This window comes from Rhododendron vialii, chromosome 9a (genome assembly GCF_030253575.1).
Source record: "Rhododendron vialii isolate Sample 1 chromosome 9a, ASM3025357v1".
Lineage (NCBI taxonomy): Eukaryota > Viridiplantae > Streptophyta > Magnoliopsida > Ericales > Ericaceae > Rhododendron > Rhododendron vialii.
The window spans coordinates 4,700,878-4,721,887 of record NC_080565.1 but is presented as its reverse complement, the minus strand read 5'-3'; the positions used below and the strand labels follow the sequence as shown (position 1 = coordinate 4,721,887).

General features: G+C 37.6%; 3 protein-coding genes across 4 annotated transcripts in view; all 3 read right to left on the bottom strand.

Annotated features, from left to right (window-relative positions):
* LOC131299942 (uncharacterized) overlaps positions 1-21,010 on the bottom strand; it is a 94,052-nt gene that overhangs the window by 20,485 nt on the left and 52,557 nt on the right. The window lies entirely within an intron of this gene.
* On the bottom strand, positions 7,409-11,587 carry LOC131299939 (F-box/kelch-repeat protein At3g23880-like). 2 transcript variants are annotated; one of them, XM_058325523.1, is made up of 2 exons: positions 11,433-11,587; positions 7,409-8,934 (listed from the first exon to the last, which is right to left on the bottom strand). In XM_058325523.1, the coding sequence occupies exon 2, from the start codon at positions 8,821-8,823 to the stop codon at positions 7,630-7,632; it is 1,194 nt and encodes a 397-aa protein (XP_058181506.1). In that variant the 5' UTR covers positions 8,824-8,934; positions 11,433-11,587; the 3' UTR covers positions 7,409-7,629. The 2 variants fall into 2 exon arrangements, with proteins under 2 accessions (XP_058181506.1, XP_058181505.1); XM_058325522.1 differs by having other exon boundaries at positions 7,409-8,840.
* LOC131299938 (F-box/kelch-repeat protein At3g23880-like) lies at positions 13,377-17,553 on the bottom strand. The gene is made up of 2 exons (XM_058325521.1): positions 17,255-17,553; positions 13,377-14,756 (listed from the first exon to the last, which is right to left on the bottom strand). The coding sequence occupies exon 2, from the start codon at positions 14,737-14,739 to the stop codon at positions 13,510-13,512; it is 1,230 nt and encodes a 409-aa protein (XP_058181504.1). The 5' UTR covers positions 14,740-14,756; positions 17,255-17,553; the 3' UTR covers positions 13,377-13,509.

Sequence of the window (21,010 nt, the reverse complement as noted above, 5' to 3'; positions counted from 1 at the left end):
CCACTGGTGTATCGGGGTGTAACGGTATCAAGATGCCAAAAAAACGTTACGTAACCGATTTTAAAATCCTTGGCGGGCGCGCACACGCTCTCGAAGAAGAAGAAGGAGGGAAATAAAGAAAGAAAGAAAACAGTATTTTTAACAGATTAGGGAACCTTAACTTAAACTTAAACTTAATTTGAGAATTTTATCCTTATTTGAATTTTTTTCGCATTTGTTAATTTTGCGCCAAATTTTTGTCGACTGATTTGTCTCGACGAGATAAATCGGAAAAGTAAAATTTCTTTACTTTTACTCAAGTATTTTGAGAAATAACCATTATTTAGCGCAAAATAGTCTTTTTTGCGCTAAATAATGGTTATTTCTCAAAATACTTGAGTAAAAGTGAAAATTTTCTACTTTTCTCATTCGGAATTAATAATTTACAAAAATTCGGCGCAAAACTAACAAATGTGAAAAAAATTCAAATAAAGACAAAATTCTCAAATTAAGTTTAAGTTAAGGCTAAAAGAATGGAGCCTAAGAGAAATGTAGCAGTCAGTCGCCGATCGCAGTTCAAAAAAATAATCAGTCGCCGAGCAATCTATAGAAGCAGAGTGAGTTCAAGGAGCGTTACGTGTATCAATCTAGAAAATCAAGGACAAAGCGTATCAATCGAGGTAAATTTCCTTTTCGAAAATACACATAAATCTAAAGGCCCATAATTGTTTAGCCTTGAACTAACGGTTGGGATTGATTGGCAAATTTTAATCAAAGGTCCAGATTCGGATTGCACAAATCAAAGGCCAGGATCATTTTTGCAACCTAAGCTTTTGCCGCCCATATCCTCCTAAGTTGAAAGTTCCTAAATGCCCACGTTCTGCACATCCAGCAAATGAGCAAAACACTCTCTCCCTCTCTGGATGATCAAAAAAATATTCTCTCTCTTACGCACTCTCTTATCTAGAAGAAATCATGTTTTACCTACTAGTTATGTTAAGATTTTTGTTTTTCAAGTATTTATTTTTTAGTTTACTAGACTGATCAATTTCTCACAATACATAATATTTAATTCAAAAAACAGCCGTGCTACCTTTACCACTTGGTTTGACCGCACGGGTGTAGAGCCCATTTTGAGTCTCACAAAAATACAAGAAAATACCCATAAGTTATTGAAATAATTTTTTTATGAAGCTCTATTAAAAATCAGATCTAACAAATATCAGTAAGTATTTTTTGATTTTTCAAACACAACCTAAGACCTTGTTCCACTAATTATTTTCTGTTATCAAGACCTTATAACAGATAATAATGTCCATGGGTAAGAAATACCACAAATGAAGACTTAGGCTCTCTTTGGAATCCATGGAAAGGAAAGGAAAAGAACGGAAAATTAAAAAAAATTCTCTTCCATTGTTTGGTTGGAAGAGTAAGAGTGAAGAAAATAAAAATTTTAAGTGTAGTGAATTGTAAACTTTCCTCCTATTTTCCTCTCATTTTCCTTTTTTTTTATTTTCTTTCTTTTTCTTTCCTTTTCATGGGTTCCAGGCTCTGTTTGGAACCTATGGAAAGTAGAAGAAAAGAAAGGAAAATAAAAAAAATTTCTTAGGAGTTGTTTGATTCCTATCTAAGGAAAAGGAAAAGAAAATACAAAGGAAAAGAAAGAAAAGCTCTGGAGCATACCGAGGAAAAGAAAATACAAAGGAAAAGCAGTTAACTTTTGCTAAAAAAAATTTCTTTTCTTCCCATTTTCCTTTTGAAGCCAAACAAGAGAAAATCATTTTCTTTATAGTTTCTCTTCATTTTCTTTTTACAATTAAACAAGAGAAAAGAATTCATTTTCTTTCCATTTTCTCTCTTTTTTATTTTCATTTCCTTTTCTTTCTACAAGTTCCAAACAGAGCCATTAGGGTTAAAAAAAACACTCGTTAGGAGTCGAGAGGAGTACCACAATCGGTGTACGAAACTTTAAAAAGATCAAATATTCTACAACCACACCCAAAATTACATATCCAATTACACATCCTTTCACAAAATAAAACACAAAGATCCCACACACATTAAGTGCTTTGTATTTTGTAAAAGAGTGTATATTTGAATTTATAATTTTAGATGTGGTTGTAGCATCTCTATTGAACCTTCTAGGTTAGCTAATTTTCCCATCTCTCTCCCTCTTCTGATGGCGATGTCGAAAGACGCAGCAAGATCGTGTATATACTTCCGCGCTCTGAGATCGGAGGATTACGCCTACGACTGGTACAAGATCGACGACACCACAGATTCGGGCACTCATCTCTCTCCTGCACTCCCCAGGCTTCCCATCAGCTCCGAGCTCTCAAGCTGCGTCTCACTTGGTCCGACCATCTACGTCTTCGGCGGCGCAAAGGTCAGCGCAGACGGCACGTACGTGAAGGGACATCTGGACGAACTCCATTGGATTGACACTCTCCATCCCGATGAAAGCGGTTGGGTCAAAGCCCCTCCGACGACGAGACCTAGGGCCCTCACTTACCAGGCTAACATCAATGGCAAGATCTACCTCATGGGACGCGGAGTCACGGATGTCTTGGAGAATCCCGAGTTGAATTGTTGGCGCAGCTTGAAGCCGCCTCTGGTGGAAACCACTCCGTCAGGGCACGCTGTTTTGGAAGGCGGCAAGAAGTTTCTGGTGAATTACCCTCTCTTGGATGCGCTGTACAAGTTCGACGTGGTACGGAACACGTGGTCCGTTCACGACTTGGATTGTGGTAGAATTGGTTTCAAAACAGCCTCCGTCGATGGTATTTTGTTCAGCTTCCTTCCTGTTCCTTCCGGCAGGGGCATTTGTGGTTACCTTGTTTCGGATAGTAAACCTTTTGGATCACCAAAACCGGTGTTAGGTTTGGAGGTGTTGGATTTGATATCGGCGGAGGATGGTGATTACGTAATGAATTATGTTCCTCGGGCGTTGCTTGATGCAGGCAACGGAAAGCTATGTGCTATGTACACTCGAGATTTAGGTGTTGGATCTGGAAACATCAAGGTTTACTGCCTTCAATTTCGCGTCTCTAAGGATTGCGATGAAGTATCGGGTGGAACAAATTTTGTGGCTGAGAATCCAGTACTGTCCCATTACTATTGCGATGACGTCGTCAATTTATTTGACGCTGTGTCCGTGTAAGTACAATTTTCTTCATCTTCGCCAGGATAACTGCATTTTCATTTCATGTATGTTGTGAATTCCTGTGAGAAGTACTCTCACCTGTTTGGGATAAAGGTCTTTGCATAGGACATTGAATTAGTGGCGCGCTAACACTCCTAGTTGTGAGAAAGTCTATGTACATACACAACTCTCGACCACAACTCCGGCTGGCCACAACTGCATCTGGAGTTCAATGCATGTGAACCCATGTGCATCGAGCGGTTCCAAACGTAGTTGTGTCCCGTGATGCTAGAAACACGCAAAATACATCAATATTTCTTCCAATGTGTTTTTTTTTTTTTGGCCCAGCCTGCATAATTCTTGCTACTCCTCTTTGCTATGTCGAGTATGAAGGGCAGTAGATAAACTTTAAGTTAGCTTGATGACCAAGTATGATTGGTAGTTATATGTCCAACAGTCCAAGCACACATTGAGCATCTATTACATTCAGTTATCTAGGTGTTGGAGTGTCCCACACGGTTATTTGTGAGGTACTCGGGCAGAAAAGATAGACAAATAGCTATTATGAGTGGCCAAAAGCCATCCATTTGCCCATTCCGTTACATCATATTTGAGTGACTCTTGTATAAGATTAGAAAAGGCGACCCACGACCCACGAGACTCTCATTAAAGCGGGGTACTGGGAGACCAGTAGTGATCCCTGATCATGTATTTGAAACATTGAGAAGTGAGGTCGTCAGTGTCAGCACAGACACGGAAATCAGGACAAAATCATTTTTTTCTCATTTATTCCTTCAAAAGACATTTGTAAGATCATTATGACCATTTTTTTTTGTGCATTTTGTCTTGCTAAAAGCCCACTGCCTCTAAGTTTTGAGCTTATTAGATTTGATTGTTTACTTCTAAGCAAGGCAAATAACAAAAACAATTAGAATTTCTTAGAATGCCTAAACTACGTGTAACAAAGGTGTACAATATTTGGGAACCAATGTTCTAAATGGTATAACCTAAAGTAGGTCAACCCCTGGCCATCGAACCAATATACTGCCCACATCATCATATAATGAAACAGGAATGGCACAATGGCACAAGGCAAGGGTGCTGTTCGCAAGCAGTTGAGTTGATTTCTTCAGCAGTTAAAATCAGCAGCAGCCTCAATAAATTCGTTAGTAACCAAGACTGAAAACATAACAAATCCAGTTCAAAAAGCAAATTATTAAAAATGAAAATTTGACAAATTTATTATACAATTCACGACGGTGTAGGGACCATCGAAAGAAATTTTTAGTGAATGGTTGAGATTGATTCAATCTAAGGGTTGGGTGGTTTACAAAAGTGCCATATATGTCCCTTTTGATTTCTGTTTTGCCACGTCGTGGGAAGGCACTCCGTTGTTCCGCCGAGCGTGTGCCGACCCCGACCCTCAGAGGCCCTCCCGAGCATATTCCCTTCCTAGCATGTTTTACCGCATGATCGCTCGGTAAGACCTTAGCACGTTCAGCGGTATAAACTATAAAGCTTTCGTTCGGAAGGTACGTCATCATTCGGGAAAATATCTCAGGAATAGTGCTTGCAAGTGGGAATCAAAGAGTCATCTAGAAGCTTTCTACTAATCGCCGAATCTAGAAGCTTTCTACTAGCTTCTACTAATGGCCGAATCTAGAAGCTTTCTACTTATGACCGAAAGTGACATGATCTAGAAGCTTTCTACATATGGTCGAATCTAGAAGCTTTCTACTTATGACCGAAAGTGACATGATCTAGAAGCTTCCTACTTATAACCGAAAGTGACATCATCTACTTGTCCAACACTCAAAACCTTGCCTATAAATAAGAGGTGATACCACAAGATAAATGATCTAATCTCTCTCATTCCTACAAACTCAGTAAAAGCATAATTTCCTCCACCTTTAGGGCTCTTACTAACTTGCTCGTCGGAGCGTCTTCCCGGAGATATACCCCCCTTCGATTTTCAGGTACCCAATTCACCGTTCTATCCTTTCACCGTACAACAGCAAGGAGGAAGAGGTTCAAGGATTTTTTCAGCCCCCCACAGATGCTACACCTACTATCTCACAAACCGTTTTATTTCTAATCCTGTTTCGTCTAGTCTTACCACACATCCACCTCAATGTTCTCATTTCCGCTACACTCTTCTTGCACACTTGTTGTTTCTTAATAAGCGAACATTCTGTCCCATAAAGCATCGCCGATCTTTTAAACGATGCAAAAAAATTAAATAATTATTTTCGGAAGCCAATTATTTTTAAGCTTAAAAATTACAAATAAGTACTTATTTTTTAAGAAGATTTCTGGAACAGGCTATTAGAGTTCAAGAACTATCACATATCAAAAGTTACAGAGAACAGTACCGCAATTGTGTTTGAAATTTTAAAAAGATTGTTGAAGCTTTTTGGATATTTAATACAAAGGACACACATATAAATAAACACGTATTCATGAATGTCTGTATAGAAATGTAGCAATTTCACCCAATCCGTTGACAAAGAACATACGGAATCACATTTCCTAGATAACGCACATCAAGTTGAATAGCAATTTTCTTTTACCAGCAAATTTCTTTGATTCTTTCTTAATTTATCAACACAAGACCTAAATAACAGAAATAAATGTCCATGGAAAGACTTAGGGTTCAAGAACTATCACATATCAAGAGTTACAGAGAAGTACAGTACCGCAATTGCTGTTTGAAATTTTGAAAAGATCGTTAAAGCTTTTGGACATTTAATACAATGGACACACACACAAATAAACGCGTATTCATGTATGTCTATATAGAAATGTTGGAAAGCGTAAGAAGAAAATGAAGGTTGAGGGGTTTACCGGGAATAGCTATGGTCGACGGCGGTGTATTGAACGGCCGTGAGAGTGGTCCTCGTCTATTGGGAAATCGAAAGATTAAGTTCGAATTTCGTCGGTGGCTATTTCGGAGGGGGAGGAGGGAATTTCGTTCAAAATTTTGAGCTTTATTATTTAGAACGATGTGGAAGGAAAACAACCTAGCAGTTGGCCTACTGCTTTTTGGTTAATATTTTTCTTAATTTTTCACTATAAGATTTGTGTAATTTTTACGTTATATTATTGGGCTCAACGGAAACCGGAAAAAATTCCGGCTGTTTGGGTTTTATCTTGGATATTTCCAAAATATTTGGATAAAAGGAGAAAATTTTACTTTTTTGATTACTCTCGTCTAGACGAATCAATAATTCACAAAAGTTGGACACAAAATTAACAAACGAAAAAAAAAGGACGAAACAAGAAGAAAAAAAACCCCAAAAAGCTTAGTGAAATTATTTGAACCTCATGGAGGTTTTTACAATTGTCAAAAACCTCATGGTAGGTCATTGAAATTTACCCAAAATTTTTAACAAAAAAACATTCGGTGAGTAGTTCTTATCCTTTTTTTCTTTTCTTTTTTTTCCCTAAGCCATTCTCTCTCTCCTCTCTCCCTTTTCTTTTCTCTTCTCTCTCTATAAGTGAATTGTCAAATTTATACCGGGCACTTATAGAGTGGTAACTTTATAGACCATTTTATCTGATCTATTGAAAAAAGTTTAGCACACATCCATTAGCTAAATTTTTTTAGTAACCAAGTTACTAATAGGTAAACATTAAAGTCTTGGATCACCTCACGCTAAGTGTATGACGTGTGCGCCAACTGATTCGGGACACCATGCATCACAAAGAAAAATGTGGAAGGAAAAGAGAAAGGATGAAAGAATAGTGGGAGGAGGTAACTAAAAAGAAATGTTTTTGAGGCCTTTTTTTCCTGCTCTGTTTTTAGGGCCTTCTAGATTAATTCAAAGGGAATTAGACGAAAGGACTTAAAATCAGAAGAATTTTTCATATCAATCCTATTCTAAACAATTTATTTCAATGAAATCTTTAGATTTAAAATAATCCAATCTTACCCTTCCTCAAATTATTTTTTTGTTAGTCATACCAAATTAAGAGTACGTCAATTATTTCTACGATCAATAATCAAATAATGTTTCATATAAAAAAAAAAGGCTAGTAAAACATTATCCAAATTAATAAACTATCCACACCGGGCTCCTCAAGCATTCATATAAACAATCTTGTTTTGAGAGTAGAAGTGAATGCCATTTTGGTTGGGGACGACTTTAACCTGTATTTTCGAACAAAATATGTACTATTTTACATAGAATAGGGACCAAATTGACGCAGAGGGGTAGAATGGGTGAATAAAAAGGTGATTAAGCCTTCTCAATAATACAAAAATAAATCAATTAGATGCAATGGAAGTTTAAGAAAAAAAAACTAATGTTCCTGAATCACAAGTTTACGATAGCAGCTCTGTTTCATCCTTTTAGAGGACTATCATATACACCGAAAACATAAAACATAACACCCAATCAAATAGTAATAGGGTTCATAGCGTTCTGGTTTGAAGCAAGAAAATCATATAGTAGAACGTATACAAAGTTCGACGAAATATCAACGCCTAGCAGCGATGCGTAAATGAATTATTTACTTAAAGCTACACCAGGCCGTCTGGTGTTATACTTCTGCATCGGGCCTGAAAGAGAAATTACCGTGTAATCCTCAGTTTCCCAATTGCAGCAGGGGGGTGAAACTACACTTTCGGAAAATGAAGTAATACAGTAGACTCTACAAGATCGGGATTTAACACACCTATACGAATTACGCTCAGGATTGTATGCCATAACTCCACCTTCACCTTCCCATAGAAATAGCACTTCCCCGTTTGTTGTAGAACACAATGACACCACCGAAGTATAACCTGGATTCCACAAGATTAAGTCTGATATAATGAACAAACTTGTCCAAGATGCCTCGTCACCATATTTTCTCATAGCAAACACCTCAACACTAGTTACTTTACGCCCCTCGTGGACAGAAGTGAGAGCCAATGAAAGGCATCCGCCCAAAACTCCAAAACCATGTACAATATTTCGTTTGATTCGCTCATTTTGTGGCACTGGCATCTCCACAAAATCATTCATTTGTGGATCAAAAGAAACAATCAAGTTGTGCATGACTTGTGAGTGAAGATCTTCTCCCCTATGTACCAACCAATGCGTACGATCATTTGTTGTAGGCCCCGACTCCAAGATTCTATCAGTGTAAGGGAAATGAATCTCTGTCCAAGTTTTGTTTCCAAAGCTTCCAACCATAGCAAAATTGCAAGCCCTAGACACCATTATTGCCTTGTAATCACCAGTCGAGGAGTCGTAACAAAGTCCAGAAATAAATGACGAGCCTTGTCTGTACTTACCCAAGCACCAATGTGAAAGAACTTTGATGCACCATCTAGTGGATGGATTCCACAAGAACAAGTCCTGATCATAACTTACAAGCACCAACCCATTACAAGAACCCCTTAAATCTGGCAAATCATTATAGTAAGGCCCTCTCAATGGGTTAGGCAGAGGAAGCACCTTCATTGACGCTTCATCACATATCACGTGGACCAAAGCACTCTTTTGGTACTTACTCTGTAGGATCGGCATAGACATGACAACAACTTGCTCCTTTTGAGTAGAAAGGTTGAATTTGGGATCCGATATTAATGAACGCCAATACTTGGAAACACACCGAAACTGAAGGAGGGACTTAACAGGTAGTTTTGCGAGTATGTGAACAACAATCCCACCCGGAAGGTATGGGAGTCGAGTTTCAGCTTTGACTTTCTTCATCCTCTCCTTCCTTTTTCCTGGGTAGGATATCAGCAGTTAGCTATAAGCCCGTTAATAGTGTTCTTCACGCACTGGAGTCAAACTTTGAATATGTATTCAACAGTAAAACTCCTGATATATTGCATAAATGCAGGGTTAAACTCATGTTTTTAATAGAAATTAACCCTCCAAACAATGGCTTCCAGCAGTAATGGAAGTAACATCCAGTAAAGCATGCTAAAAGCGCTATAATCCAAAAAGAAACTGAAGGGCAAGCAACTACCCAAGTTAAAGCCATTTCCCATACAAGTGCATTGGAATTTGTCCACAGGAAATGCCAAAAATGCCAAGAAACAAATACCCATTTTTGCTCCAAAGCAGATATCAAATCCTCATCACTTTCATTAGAGCACCAGTTCAAAGTGAGAATTCATAAGAAAAACTTAAGAGCTCAATATCACAAGACACAAAACAAGAAAAAGAAAATCGACTTCAATTTCGGTTTATGAGTTTATAAACAAGGATTTGTGATGATAATCCAACTGGTGCTCAAAACATACTCTCTTTTTTTGTCTAAACAGAAAGAAGATATCATATTTTTATCGCACTAGTTAGAGCGCCCGTCCAAAATGAGAATGCAAAAGTAAGAGTCTAATCCACAAGACACAAGAAAAAGAAAATTGACTTCAACTTAACTCTGTGGATTTATGAATGGATGCTTTGTGATTGAGAATCCATCTATTAAGATAGTGTCTGGTCAACGTTCAATACAGCAATGACTGCATGCAAAAAGGCAATTTTCCACATATACATTTGTATTACTATCATAATAACTAGGTACACTACAAAACATCGTCACAAGACAATATCACCACAAAGCCTCATGAGTCATGACAAAAAACCACATACTTCATAAAGAACTATCAGACAACATAACAAATTCGAGACCACTTGCTTCTGTCGCACAATTTTTCTACTACACCACCAAGCCTCATAACTTCACAATGGATGCACACAATGTATTCCCATCTGAAAATTTTGAATATTTGTTCTACAATAGAGAAAGGAAGGACGCCATCTCAAAGCTTAATTTGATGAAGAAAATGCATCAAAATCACACAAGAAGGCAGTTTCCGTCACCATGTTTTCAGATAAGGCATTAAAGCACAAAAAAAAAAAAAATTCAAATGATGAAGGGTACTATTTGTCATCACAAAACCAAATTTTTCACGGCGAATTTCACCAAATCCATTGACAAAGAAGCTATGCAATTGCATTATACTAACACATACACAACAGTTCTTGGGCTTTCCTTTTATCATTTGTTTCTCATTTACCAACATTCTGCTTTCTTGTGACAACTTTTTTCCCTTTTCTTGCTGCAGATTTCACCCAACCCCATGACAAATAATGAATGGAGCTAAAATTCCTAAAAGATGCACATCAAGTGCTAGGAATTTTTTTTTACCAACAAAGTTCTGTCCTATTTATTAAAAACACCAAACTATCAAAAAGACTTCCGTTTCAATCAACCCCTACAAGGCTACAATAAGATAATAAAATAAAATAAAATAAAAACCCAGTTTTTTCCTTATCAAGAAGAAATCCTGCTTAACCTAATAACATAAATGAAAGTCCCTCAAAATGAAACACCACGAATGAAGTATCAATGTATCACATATCAAGAATTACCAAGAATAGTACTGCAATTGGTGTTTGAAATTTAAAAAAAAAGATTATGGAAACTTACGGGATAGTTATTAGTTAATAACTTAATATTACCATGCATTAACAAAGAACATGTGAATTAAAACTCCTTAAAAACACAAACGCGTGGTACCAAAAAAGTTCTTTGATTCTTTCCTATGTATCAACATAAAACTGTCAAAATTCAAGAAGACTGCCATTTCAATCAACCCCTGTAATACAAAAAGAAAAGAAAATCCTGATTTTTCTTTTTATCAAGAGGAAATCCAGCTTTACTTAACCTAATAACAAAATTTAATGTCCTCGAATAAGAAATACCACGAATGAAGATTTAGGATTCAAGAAATATCACATATGAATACTTGCGGAAAGTAGTACCGCAATTGGTGTATGAACTCCGTACATACATGGATACACATGCTGAATAGTATTCAAGAAGTGGAAGAACATTGAGGGGTTCACCCTACATTCGCTACGATGTACCCTACCTTTTCCCCCCGGTGGAAACCCTTAATATTTGCTCTACGAAAGAGAAAAGAAGAAGCTCGACAGTCGATACAACGAAGAAACTGCGTCGAAATTTCACAACAATGCAATTTAACTCAATCCGTTGACAAAGAACGCGCGGAATCAATGCACATCAAGTTGACTAGCAATTTTCTTTTACAAGCAAATTTCTTTGATTCTTTCCTAATTTAATTTATCAACACAAAGACCTAAATAACAGAAAATGTCCATGGAAAGAATTAGAGTTACAGAGAACAGTACCGCAATTGCTGTTCAAAATTTTGAAAAGATCATTGAAGATTTTTTGATATTTAATACAACGGACACACATACATGTATAAATAAACACGGATTCATGTATGTATATATAGAAATGTTGCAAAGCGTAAGAATAAAATGAAGATTGAGGGGTTTACCGGGAATTTCTGTGGTCGGCGGCGGTGTAGCGAATGGCCGACGGCCGTGAGAGTGCTCCTCGTCGATCGGGAAATCGAAAGATTAAGATCGAATTTCGTCGGCGGCTGTTTTGGCCTGGTTATTGGTAAACTTTTTCCGCACCGCTTTTTGGTTATTTTTCCTTCATTGTTAATATAAAATTCGGTGTAATTTTTACGTAAAAAATATATAAATAAAATTCAAAGTTCAAAGAAAATACGAGGGGTGAGCAAAAAATCTGTCAAATTGTGAATCCAGTCCAAACCAATCCAAACCGAATGGTTTGGTTAGGTTTCAGTAGTGTGGTTTGGTCTGGTTTAAAAAATTTAAAAACCGCGTTAAATGACTTGGTCTGTAGATTTACGTTAATGGTTTCGGTTCCAAACCGATCCGATCCGTATATAGATATAATATATATACATATAACTCATTTAATTTAGATACTCCAAGTATAAATGAAAATTATAGTCAACTAATTTTCTAAATTAATAATTTATTCAATCCACCATCTTATTCATTATTCATTTACTATTAAAATTATTTAGTATAAATTTTTATATTTCACAAGCACATAGTATATAGATATAAATTGCTCCATTTAGTGAATACTGATTCCACGGCTCAATTAATTCCTAAATTTTTCTATAAATAAAAATCAATTCTTAGTTTATCTCTGCATTTTTGAGTACTTTAAATAGTTTACGAAGATGATATCTCAATTTCAAGTAAACTGTAGTTCGAAACCGAAATCGAACCGTAGTCTAATGGTTTGAATTGATTTGGTTCTACACTTTTTTTGGGTTGGATTGGTTCTCCAAATACATAATCCGTATGTAATGGTTTGGTTTTAGTTTACTCTAAAACCAAACTAATCCGGTCGCGGATCAAAAACAAAAAAAACTAATCCGGTCTATGCTCACCCCTAGAAAATATATGAAGAATACAAAAAAATAACCAAAATACTGGCTTTTAGTTAGTGTCCCTTTTTTCTTTTTAAATGAAATATTCTAAAACTTAGGTGTATAATTTTCTAATTTTTCGATCCAGATGTGATGTAAAAATTATATTCAAATCATGTAGTAACAATTAAGAAAAAACAATCATGTAGACAAAAGTTAGCCTTTCGGGGCTTTGGAGCATTTCCAATAGGTTTGGCTAAAATATGATGATCTTTTTTTTTTTTTGAAAAATGAAGACGATAATATGAATAATAGGCTTAATAGCCCAGTAGTACTTAGATAATACAGTAATGCTACACATACAGTAAAAATGCACAAATTTTGTGTATAGATTTGTTATGGGGCCCACTACGGATCTCACACAAATAATTCGAGCCATTTATTAAATGTAAAATATTTTTTCAAGAGCTCCCGTGAAAAATTGGTTCAATCTAATACTTATAAATGCTGAATTTAATCATTCAGCTTTTTATTCAGATTTCAAGATAATGAAAAGTTAGATGATTGAATTAAATATCTATAGGTATCGAATTGAGCTGATTTTTCGCGGAAACCCTTGGGAAAATATTTTACATTTAATGAATGACTCGAATCGTTTGTGTGGAATCCGAAGTGGACCCCACACATAGATCTGTGTACGATCTATGTGGGAATTCTCTGTATTACCAGACTTACTGTAGATAATAAAGTTCATTACAAATATGGATAAAGCCAAACTGATATCTAACTAATGTAAAACAAGAAAGACAGTTGATGTCTTTCACATCGACACAGACATTATGCCCCTGACGCAAATCGCGGGCACTCACAATCAATGAACTTCCACAACTACAATTCGACAATTCCGTTTTAGGATACCATACACCAAACAAACATATATTGGTTTACCATAGAAAAGTTCCCTATAGAGTGGTAAGTTCATAGACCACTCTATCTGATCCATTGAAAAGAGTTTTGTACACGTCCTCAAGCTAAATGAGTATGATTCATAGCATTCTGGTTTGAAGCAACAAAATCATACAGAACGTTTTTACAAAGTTCGACGAAATATCAACACCAGGATAAGAAAAAGAGTAGCATCAATACGTAACCGATTTATTTACTTAAATCCGACACTAGGCCATTTACTTAAATCTACACCAGGCCGGCTCGTGTTATACTTCCGCATCTGCCCTGAAAGAGAAATCACCGTGTAATCCTCAGTTTCCCAATTGTAGCAGGGGGGCGAAACTAGAGTTTCGGCAAATGAAGTAATACAGTAGGCTCTACGCGATAAGATTTGAACACCCATACACGACTTACGCTCAGGATTGTATGACATAACTCCACCTTCACCTTGCCCATTTTTTTTGGGTGCTTCTTGAAATAGCACTTTCCCGTTTGTTGTAGAACACAATGATGCCACCGAAGTGTAACCTGGATTCCACATGATTAAGTCCGATATAACGAACAAACTTGTCCAAGATGCCTTGTCACCATATTTTCTCATAGCAAACACCTCTACACTAGTTACTTTAGGCCCCTCGTGGACAGAAGTGAGCGCTAATGAAAGGCATCCACCTAAAACTCCAAAACCGTATACAATATTTCGTTTGATTCCCTCATTTTGTGGCATTGGCACCTCCACAAATTCATTCATTTGCGGATCAAAAGAAACAATCAAGTTGTGCATGACATGTGAGCGCGGATATTCTCCACTATGTACCAACCAATGCGTGCGATCATTCACTGTAGGCCCCGACTCCAAGAGTTTATTAGTGTATGGGAAATGAATCTCTGTCCAAGTTTTGTTTCTAAAGCTTCCAGCCATAGCAACATTGCAAGCGCGAGACGCCATTACTGCCTTGTAATCACCAGTCGAGGAGTCGTAACAAAGTCCAGAAATAAATGACGAGTCTGGCTGGTACCTGTACTTTCCCAAGCGCCAATGTGAAAGAACTTTGATGCACCATCTAGTCGTTGGATTCCACAAGAACAAGTCCTGATCACAACTTACAAGCACCAACCCATTACAAGAACCCCTTAAATCTGGCTCACCATTATAGTAAGGCCCTCTCAATGGGTTAGGCAAAGGAAGCTCCTTCATTGAAGCTTCATCATCTATCACGTGAACAAAAACGCTCTTTTGGTACTTAGTCTGTAGGATCGGCATAGACATGACAACAACTTGCGTGGAAAGGGTGAATTTGGGATCTGATATTAATGAACGCCAATACTTGGAAACACACCTAAACTGAAGAAGGGACTTAACAGGTAGTTTTGCGAGTATGTGAACAACAATCCCGTCCGGAAGGTATGGGTGTTGGGTTTCAGCTTCGACTTTCTTCATCCTCTCCTTTCTTCTTCCTGGGTAGGATAGCAGCAGTTAGCTATAAGCCCGTTAATAGTGTTATGCGACGGTAAAACTCCTGATATATTGCATAAGTGCAGGGTTAAACTCATGTTTTTAATAGAAAATACCCAAGTTAATTCCATTTCGCCTATAAGTCTATTGGAAATTGTCCACAGGAAAAGCCAAAAATGCGCAAGAAAACAAGTACCCATTTTTGGTCCAAAGCAGATATCAAACCTTCACCACCTTCATTAGAGCACCAGTTCAAAGTGAGAATTCGTAAGAAAAACTTACGAACTTAAATCACAAGACACAAAATAAGAAAAAGAAAATCGACTTCAACTTAGGTGTATGAGTTTATAAATGATGATTTGTGATGAGAATCCAAGTTTCAAAAAAGGGTCTGGTCAACGTTAAATGTTGCAACGATTGGCATAAAAAGGCTACAGGCAAACTGTACACAAGTATATTTGTATTATTGGAGTAATAGTTCCTAAACAAAACTACGAAGGATCATAACAGAAACAACGCAAGGTCTCATGACAAAGAAACGCACATCATAAAAAGTTACAAGACCATATAACAAGGTTGAGACTCACTTTGCATGAGCTGCACACTTTCGCTGCTAATATCACCAAACCTCGTAAACTTACCCATGGATGTATGAAATCTTAAATATTTGCTTTCAGAACAGAAAAGAAGAACGAAATCTCAAAGCATAATACAAAGAACAAACTGTGTTGAAACTTGAAATTACACAACAAGGTGTTTTCTCCTATGCCACCGGTTAACACATGATATGTCGTGGAAGAGCCATATAACAACAATCTTTAAATCCATGTTTAGTTGGGTCTAAAACGTCTTTTCACCATGTTTTTATATGGAAGCCCTAAAGCACGGGAAGGTTCTAGAATTTTTAGTTTAGCGATGACCAAAAACATAAAGAAAATTGTGGTTGTAACGCCCGAAAATTCGGAGACATTAAAAACAAAATTAAAAAGAGATTTTCAATTAGTTTTCCATTTCAACGCATTTAAAATTCCAAAAGCCTTGTCAATTCCAATCAAATCACAACGTATCAACCTTAAAGTATTTTGCCAAATTCTCTAACTGTACAATATTAAAATAATTAATTGAAATTACAGAGCAACTAAGGGTATAACTAAAGTTCAATAATATCTTCTTCGGTCAGCGTCAAATCATTCTTTGTCTACGCCCTTCTATTTCATCTTCAATACCTGACGTTCGAGTTACCATGGCAACATAGTACCGTAAGCGATGATGCTCAGTAGCCAAACCCCACCCGAACCCATAACTTACAAGCAGCAAGAAAATATAATTGAAATGCATTGACATAACATAAAAAGAGAGCAATTAATCATTTTATTACTATTCTTTAACCTAAGTGATATCTCGGATCTTATCCATAGATCCGTTCCTACCTTTAACCTCTGGCACAAGACACTGGTGTGGTCCGACCCCCCTTTTCCAAACCCGGATGAAAAATACCTAAGTTATATACTCAGGTATCCCATCCGCGACCATAAGTTCGGATAAAACTTCACTGGATGCGCACGCGAGCACATTCGAGCCTGGGTTGTGACACAAGCACAATACCTCCCTTATGACCGGTTCCAACATCCGAGAGTCGATCACCACCATGCCGTAACCAGGGTTTCATAAACCAACAATTCACAAATTCACCACCAATCAATCTCCAATCAATACATCACCACGGGTTCCAAGCCCGGAATAAAATCACAGCCTTTCACTTTATTATTTTCCCATTAATCTTATTTTCACATCTAATATGTCATCCACACATCGCAACCAACCTTGGGAACTTATTTGTCCAATCTATCAGTACAACAACATTTCGCAATTTAACATTTCAACTAAAAATACTAACATGCTAACAACACATAATAAGCATGAGATAAAATTAATCATGTGATAAAACTAATCATGCAATTAAAACAAATTAAGAGATTTCTTTTATTTTCAAAACTAAAGTCTAAGTTTACTATTAATCGTCGCATGATATTGTCGGTGCTAAAATAATTCATGATTGCAATAAAAGCTAGGATTTAACCGAAACTAATTAACTTGGGGTTTATAGAATTAACTTCTAATACTTAGGGTTCGATTCATAAGCTAATCTATCTTGAGGGACTAAACTGCACTATTCAAAATAAAAACTTCATTCCGGTAGCTATGGCAATTCGGCAGACGGGGCGTTTCGGACCGGACTCGACCGGGACTTAAAATATCATTTCATAGTACGCTAGGGTAGATTTACAAACTAACCATAAATCAGGGACTAAACTGTATTTATACCAAAACCATTTCAATATTTCCAGTGGCTGGAACAGTCGGCAAAAAAAGAAAAAAAAAACAGGGGAGTTTCGGCCGGATTTCGACCGGCCACGTCGTGTTCGATTATTATCACACCAAAGCTCTAAAATCATCATATAAACACTATATATACTTAGGGAGGTAAGTTCCGGACTACCTCTCGTCCGACGAAACGGGGTTCGGAGAGATTTCAGGACGGGTCGGAGCGCTGGGGAGCTCGGAAGTGGTGATGGTGTGTAGGGCAGTGGGTGATCTCAGTTGGCGCTGACTGGTGGTGATCGGTAGCGACGGCTCCGGTTGGTGGTAAGAGGTGGGTGGCGGCTGTGATGAGCTGATCGGTGGTGGTGCGGACCGGAGGTTGTGCCGGCTGCCTCCTCTCTCTCTCCTCTGCCGTGTGTGTGTGTGTGTTGGTCAAAGAAGAAAAAGAAGGAATAAAGAAAGAAGAAAGTCTTACCTGGAAGGAAGAAATGTTGGTAGGGGTGTATATAAAATAGGTTCGGATAGCATGGGACGTAATACCGCATGCGCAAAAATGATGTGTCAAATAATGAATTAACCTAACAATAGTTACTGAGATTTTTATTTTATTTTTATAACCGGGTCTGGATCAACTTGCACGGAGTCCAATTAATTCTGGGGCCTAAAGGTAATGATCGAACAAATCCCTTCACATGATTCGAACATGTAACCTTGTGAAAGACAAACACTTGCTTTCTCATGACTGCTCGGCCAAACCCTTGTTAATTTACGGAAAATACTTCGGCCAAACCCTTGTTAAGCTACGGAAAATACTTCGGTGATTGGTGATTGAACTGTATACATATATTTCAGGACACAATTTCTGACGCAAATTTTGTTTGGACCCTAACGCTAATTATCGGAGTTATTCAATTTGTTTAAAACATGTTTTTAATATTCTGTGTAAGATATCAACTCATTCCATATCGGTAAAAATTTATTGACTCATTCAGTTTTTATTCCGTCAAATAGGGACAAATACCGATCAAGCCTTTACCGATATACGTATCAGTTTATTTTTTTACGTAAACTCTTATAACATGTTTTAAACAGCTCCAATCATTTGCGTTACAATCCCATGCAAGATTGGTGGATAGTTTGGTGTATCCCGCTTTTATAAGCTACTAGTGTGATGCTGACGCGCTACGCGCTTCGGGCAGTCATATATGTTTTGTGTAGTATCACATATTTGTTTTGTGTAGTAGTTATGATCCTTATTTTTTGGGATCAAGGTAATAGCCCAGAAAAAAATTTATGTGTGCTGTGCTTGCATGATAGTGTGAGTTTAGTAGTGTAGATATTTTTGTGTCATCACTCAATATATAGATCTTGAGGCTAAAAAATATATGCGGAGTTATGGTTCAACAGAAAGCATAGAGAGTCATTAAGAAAACATTGTGCTTGCAATGTTGAGTAGTGTTGACGATCCTTAGCATATTGGATGTTTTGATGGCAGCTTCAGTACTATGGGAAGATCTGTTCGATGCTATTAGAACCAAAGATAAAGAACATGCAAGTTGTTAGTGCCCATGTTGAAAATGAACACGATGACTTTGGCAACGTCCAGAGAGTGAGCCTTCAGGAAATCAAGCCAATCTGGTCCTTTGAATCTTCCTTTTCTGCAATTAACAGGCTATGTCCTAGTGCTAGAAGTGAGAAGCAGGTTTTTTGAATCTTCCTTTATTCTTTCAGCAATATTTTTCGGTAGTGGAGTATATTGAATAGCATGAAATCTCAGAATGCAACATAATTTTACCGATGTATGGTGCGCTCATTGCTGTAGTTGGAACTAACGGTAAAGACGTAGATGGTTTTCGTGGATATTGACATGCAAAACAAGACAGTGATAATTCCTAGGCATAACATAGATTCAGTAATACATGAGTAAATGGCTATTCCAGCAAATCACTGGAAATGTGATCATTGCTGAGCTGTTCTGATCTTGGCTATTTTACTTGATTTGTGGATTCTATAGTTGACTATAATCCCAAACTCAATATTATTACTGTAACAGCAGAATTGCACATTCATGTGTCAGACAAAAACGGAGAATGTGTTGGGGTTCAGTGCGAGGAGGTTGGCTTGCTTGTGAATTGTCTCATGTATATATTTTTCGGGGACTCTACCGCTTGACTGGAACTTGCAACCTCTCGAAACAAGCGTTTCCAGTAAAATTTACGGAGTAATTTGTTTTGAGACATGACATGTGTCTAACCCCAGTTAATGTCACCTTGTGTCCATCAATCATGCGAACCCTCATTGTCCCAACACCCACAATTTTATTGTTTGTGTTATTAGCCATCCTCATAGTATTTCTGCCACAAGATGTGAAAAGTATACCCTGAAATCTAATTTTTTAGTACCTGAAGTGACTGTAAGCGTCACCTTCAACATAAGAATTCTCCTCGGTTGCTGCATTTGCTGAACTTTCCTTAGCTTTGTCCTTCTTACGCTCCCGACGGTCTTTGATTACATGTCTCTTTGTCACATCAGTAGCACCTCCTCTTATCACCCCTTGATTGTGAACGTCCTCTTGACTTGGAACCATACCCTCTCGCATCCTCCCTACCTCTGAAACTGCCACCATCACATGTAACCAAAGCCAAACCAATTGAGTCTTTTTCACTATCCTTCTTCTGCAGTCACTCATGCAAAATAAGGATAGTCACCACAACATCATTGAGGCCCCGTTCTGCAACGCAAAAAAAGCTATTAATTTTTAAGAATGCAATTTCAAACTCAAAAATTATGGACTTATTGAAATCTAAGAATATGCAATATGGATCTTCTTTGAAAGATTTCATCGAGATGTTTTATACGATGCAAAAAAAATTTAAAAAATATTTTTCATTTACATTATTTTTGAGTTTGAAAATGTGAAATATATTGCTTATTTTTTAAGAAGGTTTCTGGAACGGGGCCTGAGTATCCTTGTCGTATATGAGGGTAGTTCTAAGATGCTCATACAAAGGTAAGGGGACCAATAAAATGATAGCCTTACCTTCCGCCACAAGGAGGCAAGGAGATCAACAATATTTGTGCAAAATTGTAGGAGTAGTCATCTATGTTTACAATGGAAATGCAAAATTCACGCCAATCTATGAGATTTGATAACATAAATTCAGCATTTAAAAATGAATCAATTAAGTAATGAGTGATTCAGTAGATTTGATAACTACATTTTACATTACTTAATAAATCAAGTGTCACTTAAGATTTAGGTTAAATGAATTCTTGTGCATTCACATTCAACCATCATACCACCACCACCACTCCTACAACCATTACATCACCACTCCTACAACCACTTCAACCACCACCACCACTACTCTACTATCACTACCACTTCACCATCAATCCACCAGCACCACCCCACCAGCACCACTACTCCACTACCATTTAACCACCATCACCATTAATCCACCACCATTTCCACCACTCCACCACCATTACATCACCACCGCTACTCCAGTCCACCACAACAACGCCCACCATTGCATAACCATTACTCCCCCGCCATCATTCACTGCCACCATTACACTCTCATCACTCAATCGGCACCACCACTTCAACATCACCACCACCACTTCAACACCGCCACCATTAATCCACCACCATCACTACTCCACTACCACTTTACCACCATCACAATCAATACACCACCACCGCTATACCACCATCATTACTTCTACTAATGTTTCACCACCTCAACCACTACTCCACCACCCCCACCACTCCAGCCCACCACCACTGCCATGCCGCCGCCACCACCACCACCACCACAACGCTACCATTGCAAACCCATCACTCCACTGCCAGCACCACCACTCTAGCCCACCACAACAACGCCCATTATTGCATAACATCACTCTCCCGCCATCACTCACTGCCACAA

What these genes read in the sequence shown, in the direction of transcription:
- LOC131299939 (XM_058325523.1), bottom strand. Translation starts at nt 8,823, where the DNA reads ATGAAGAAAGTCAAAGCTGAAACTCGACTCCCATACCTTCCGGGTGGG.
- LOC131299938 (XM_058325521.1), bottom strand. Translation starts at nt 14,739, where the DNA reads ATGAAGAAAGTCGAAGCTGAAACCCAACACCCATACCTTCCGGACGGG.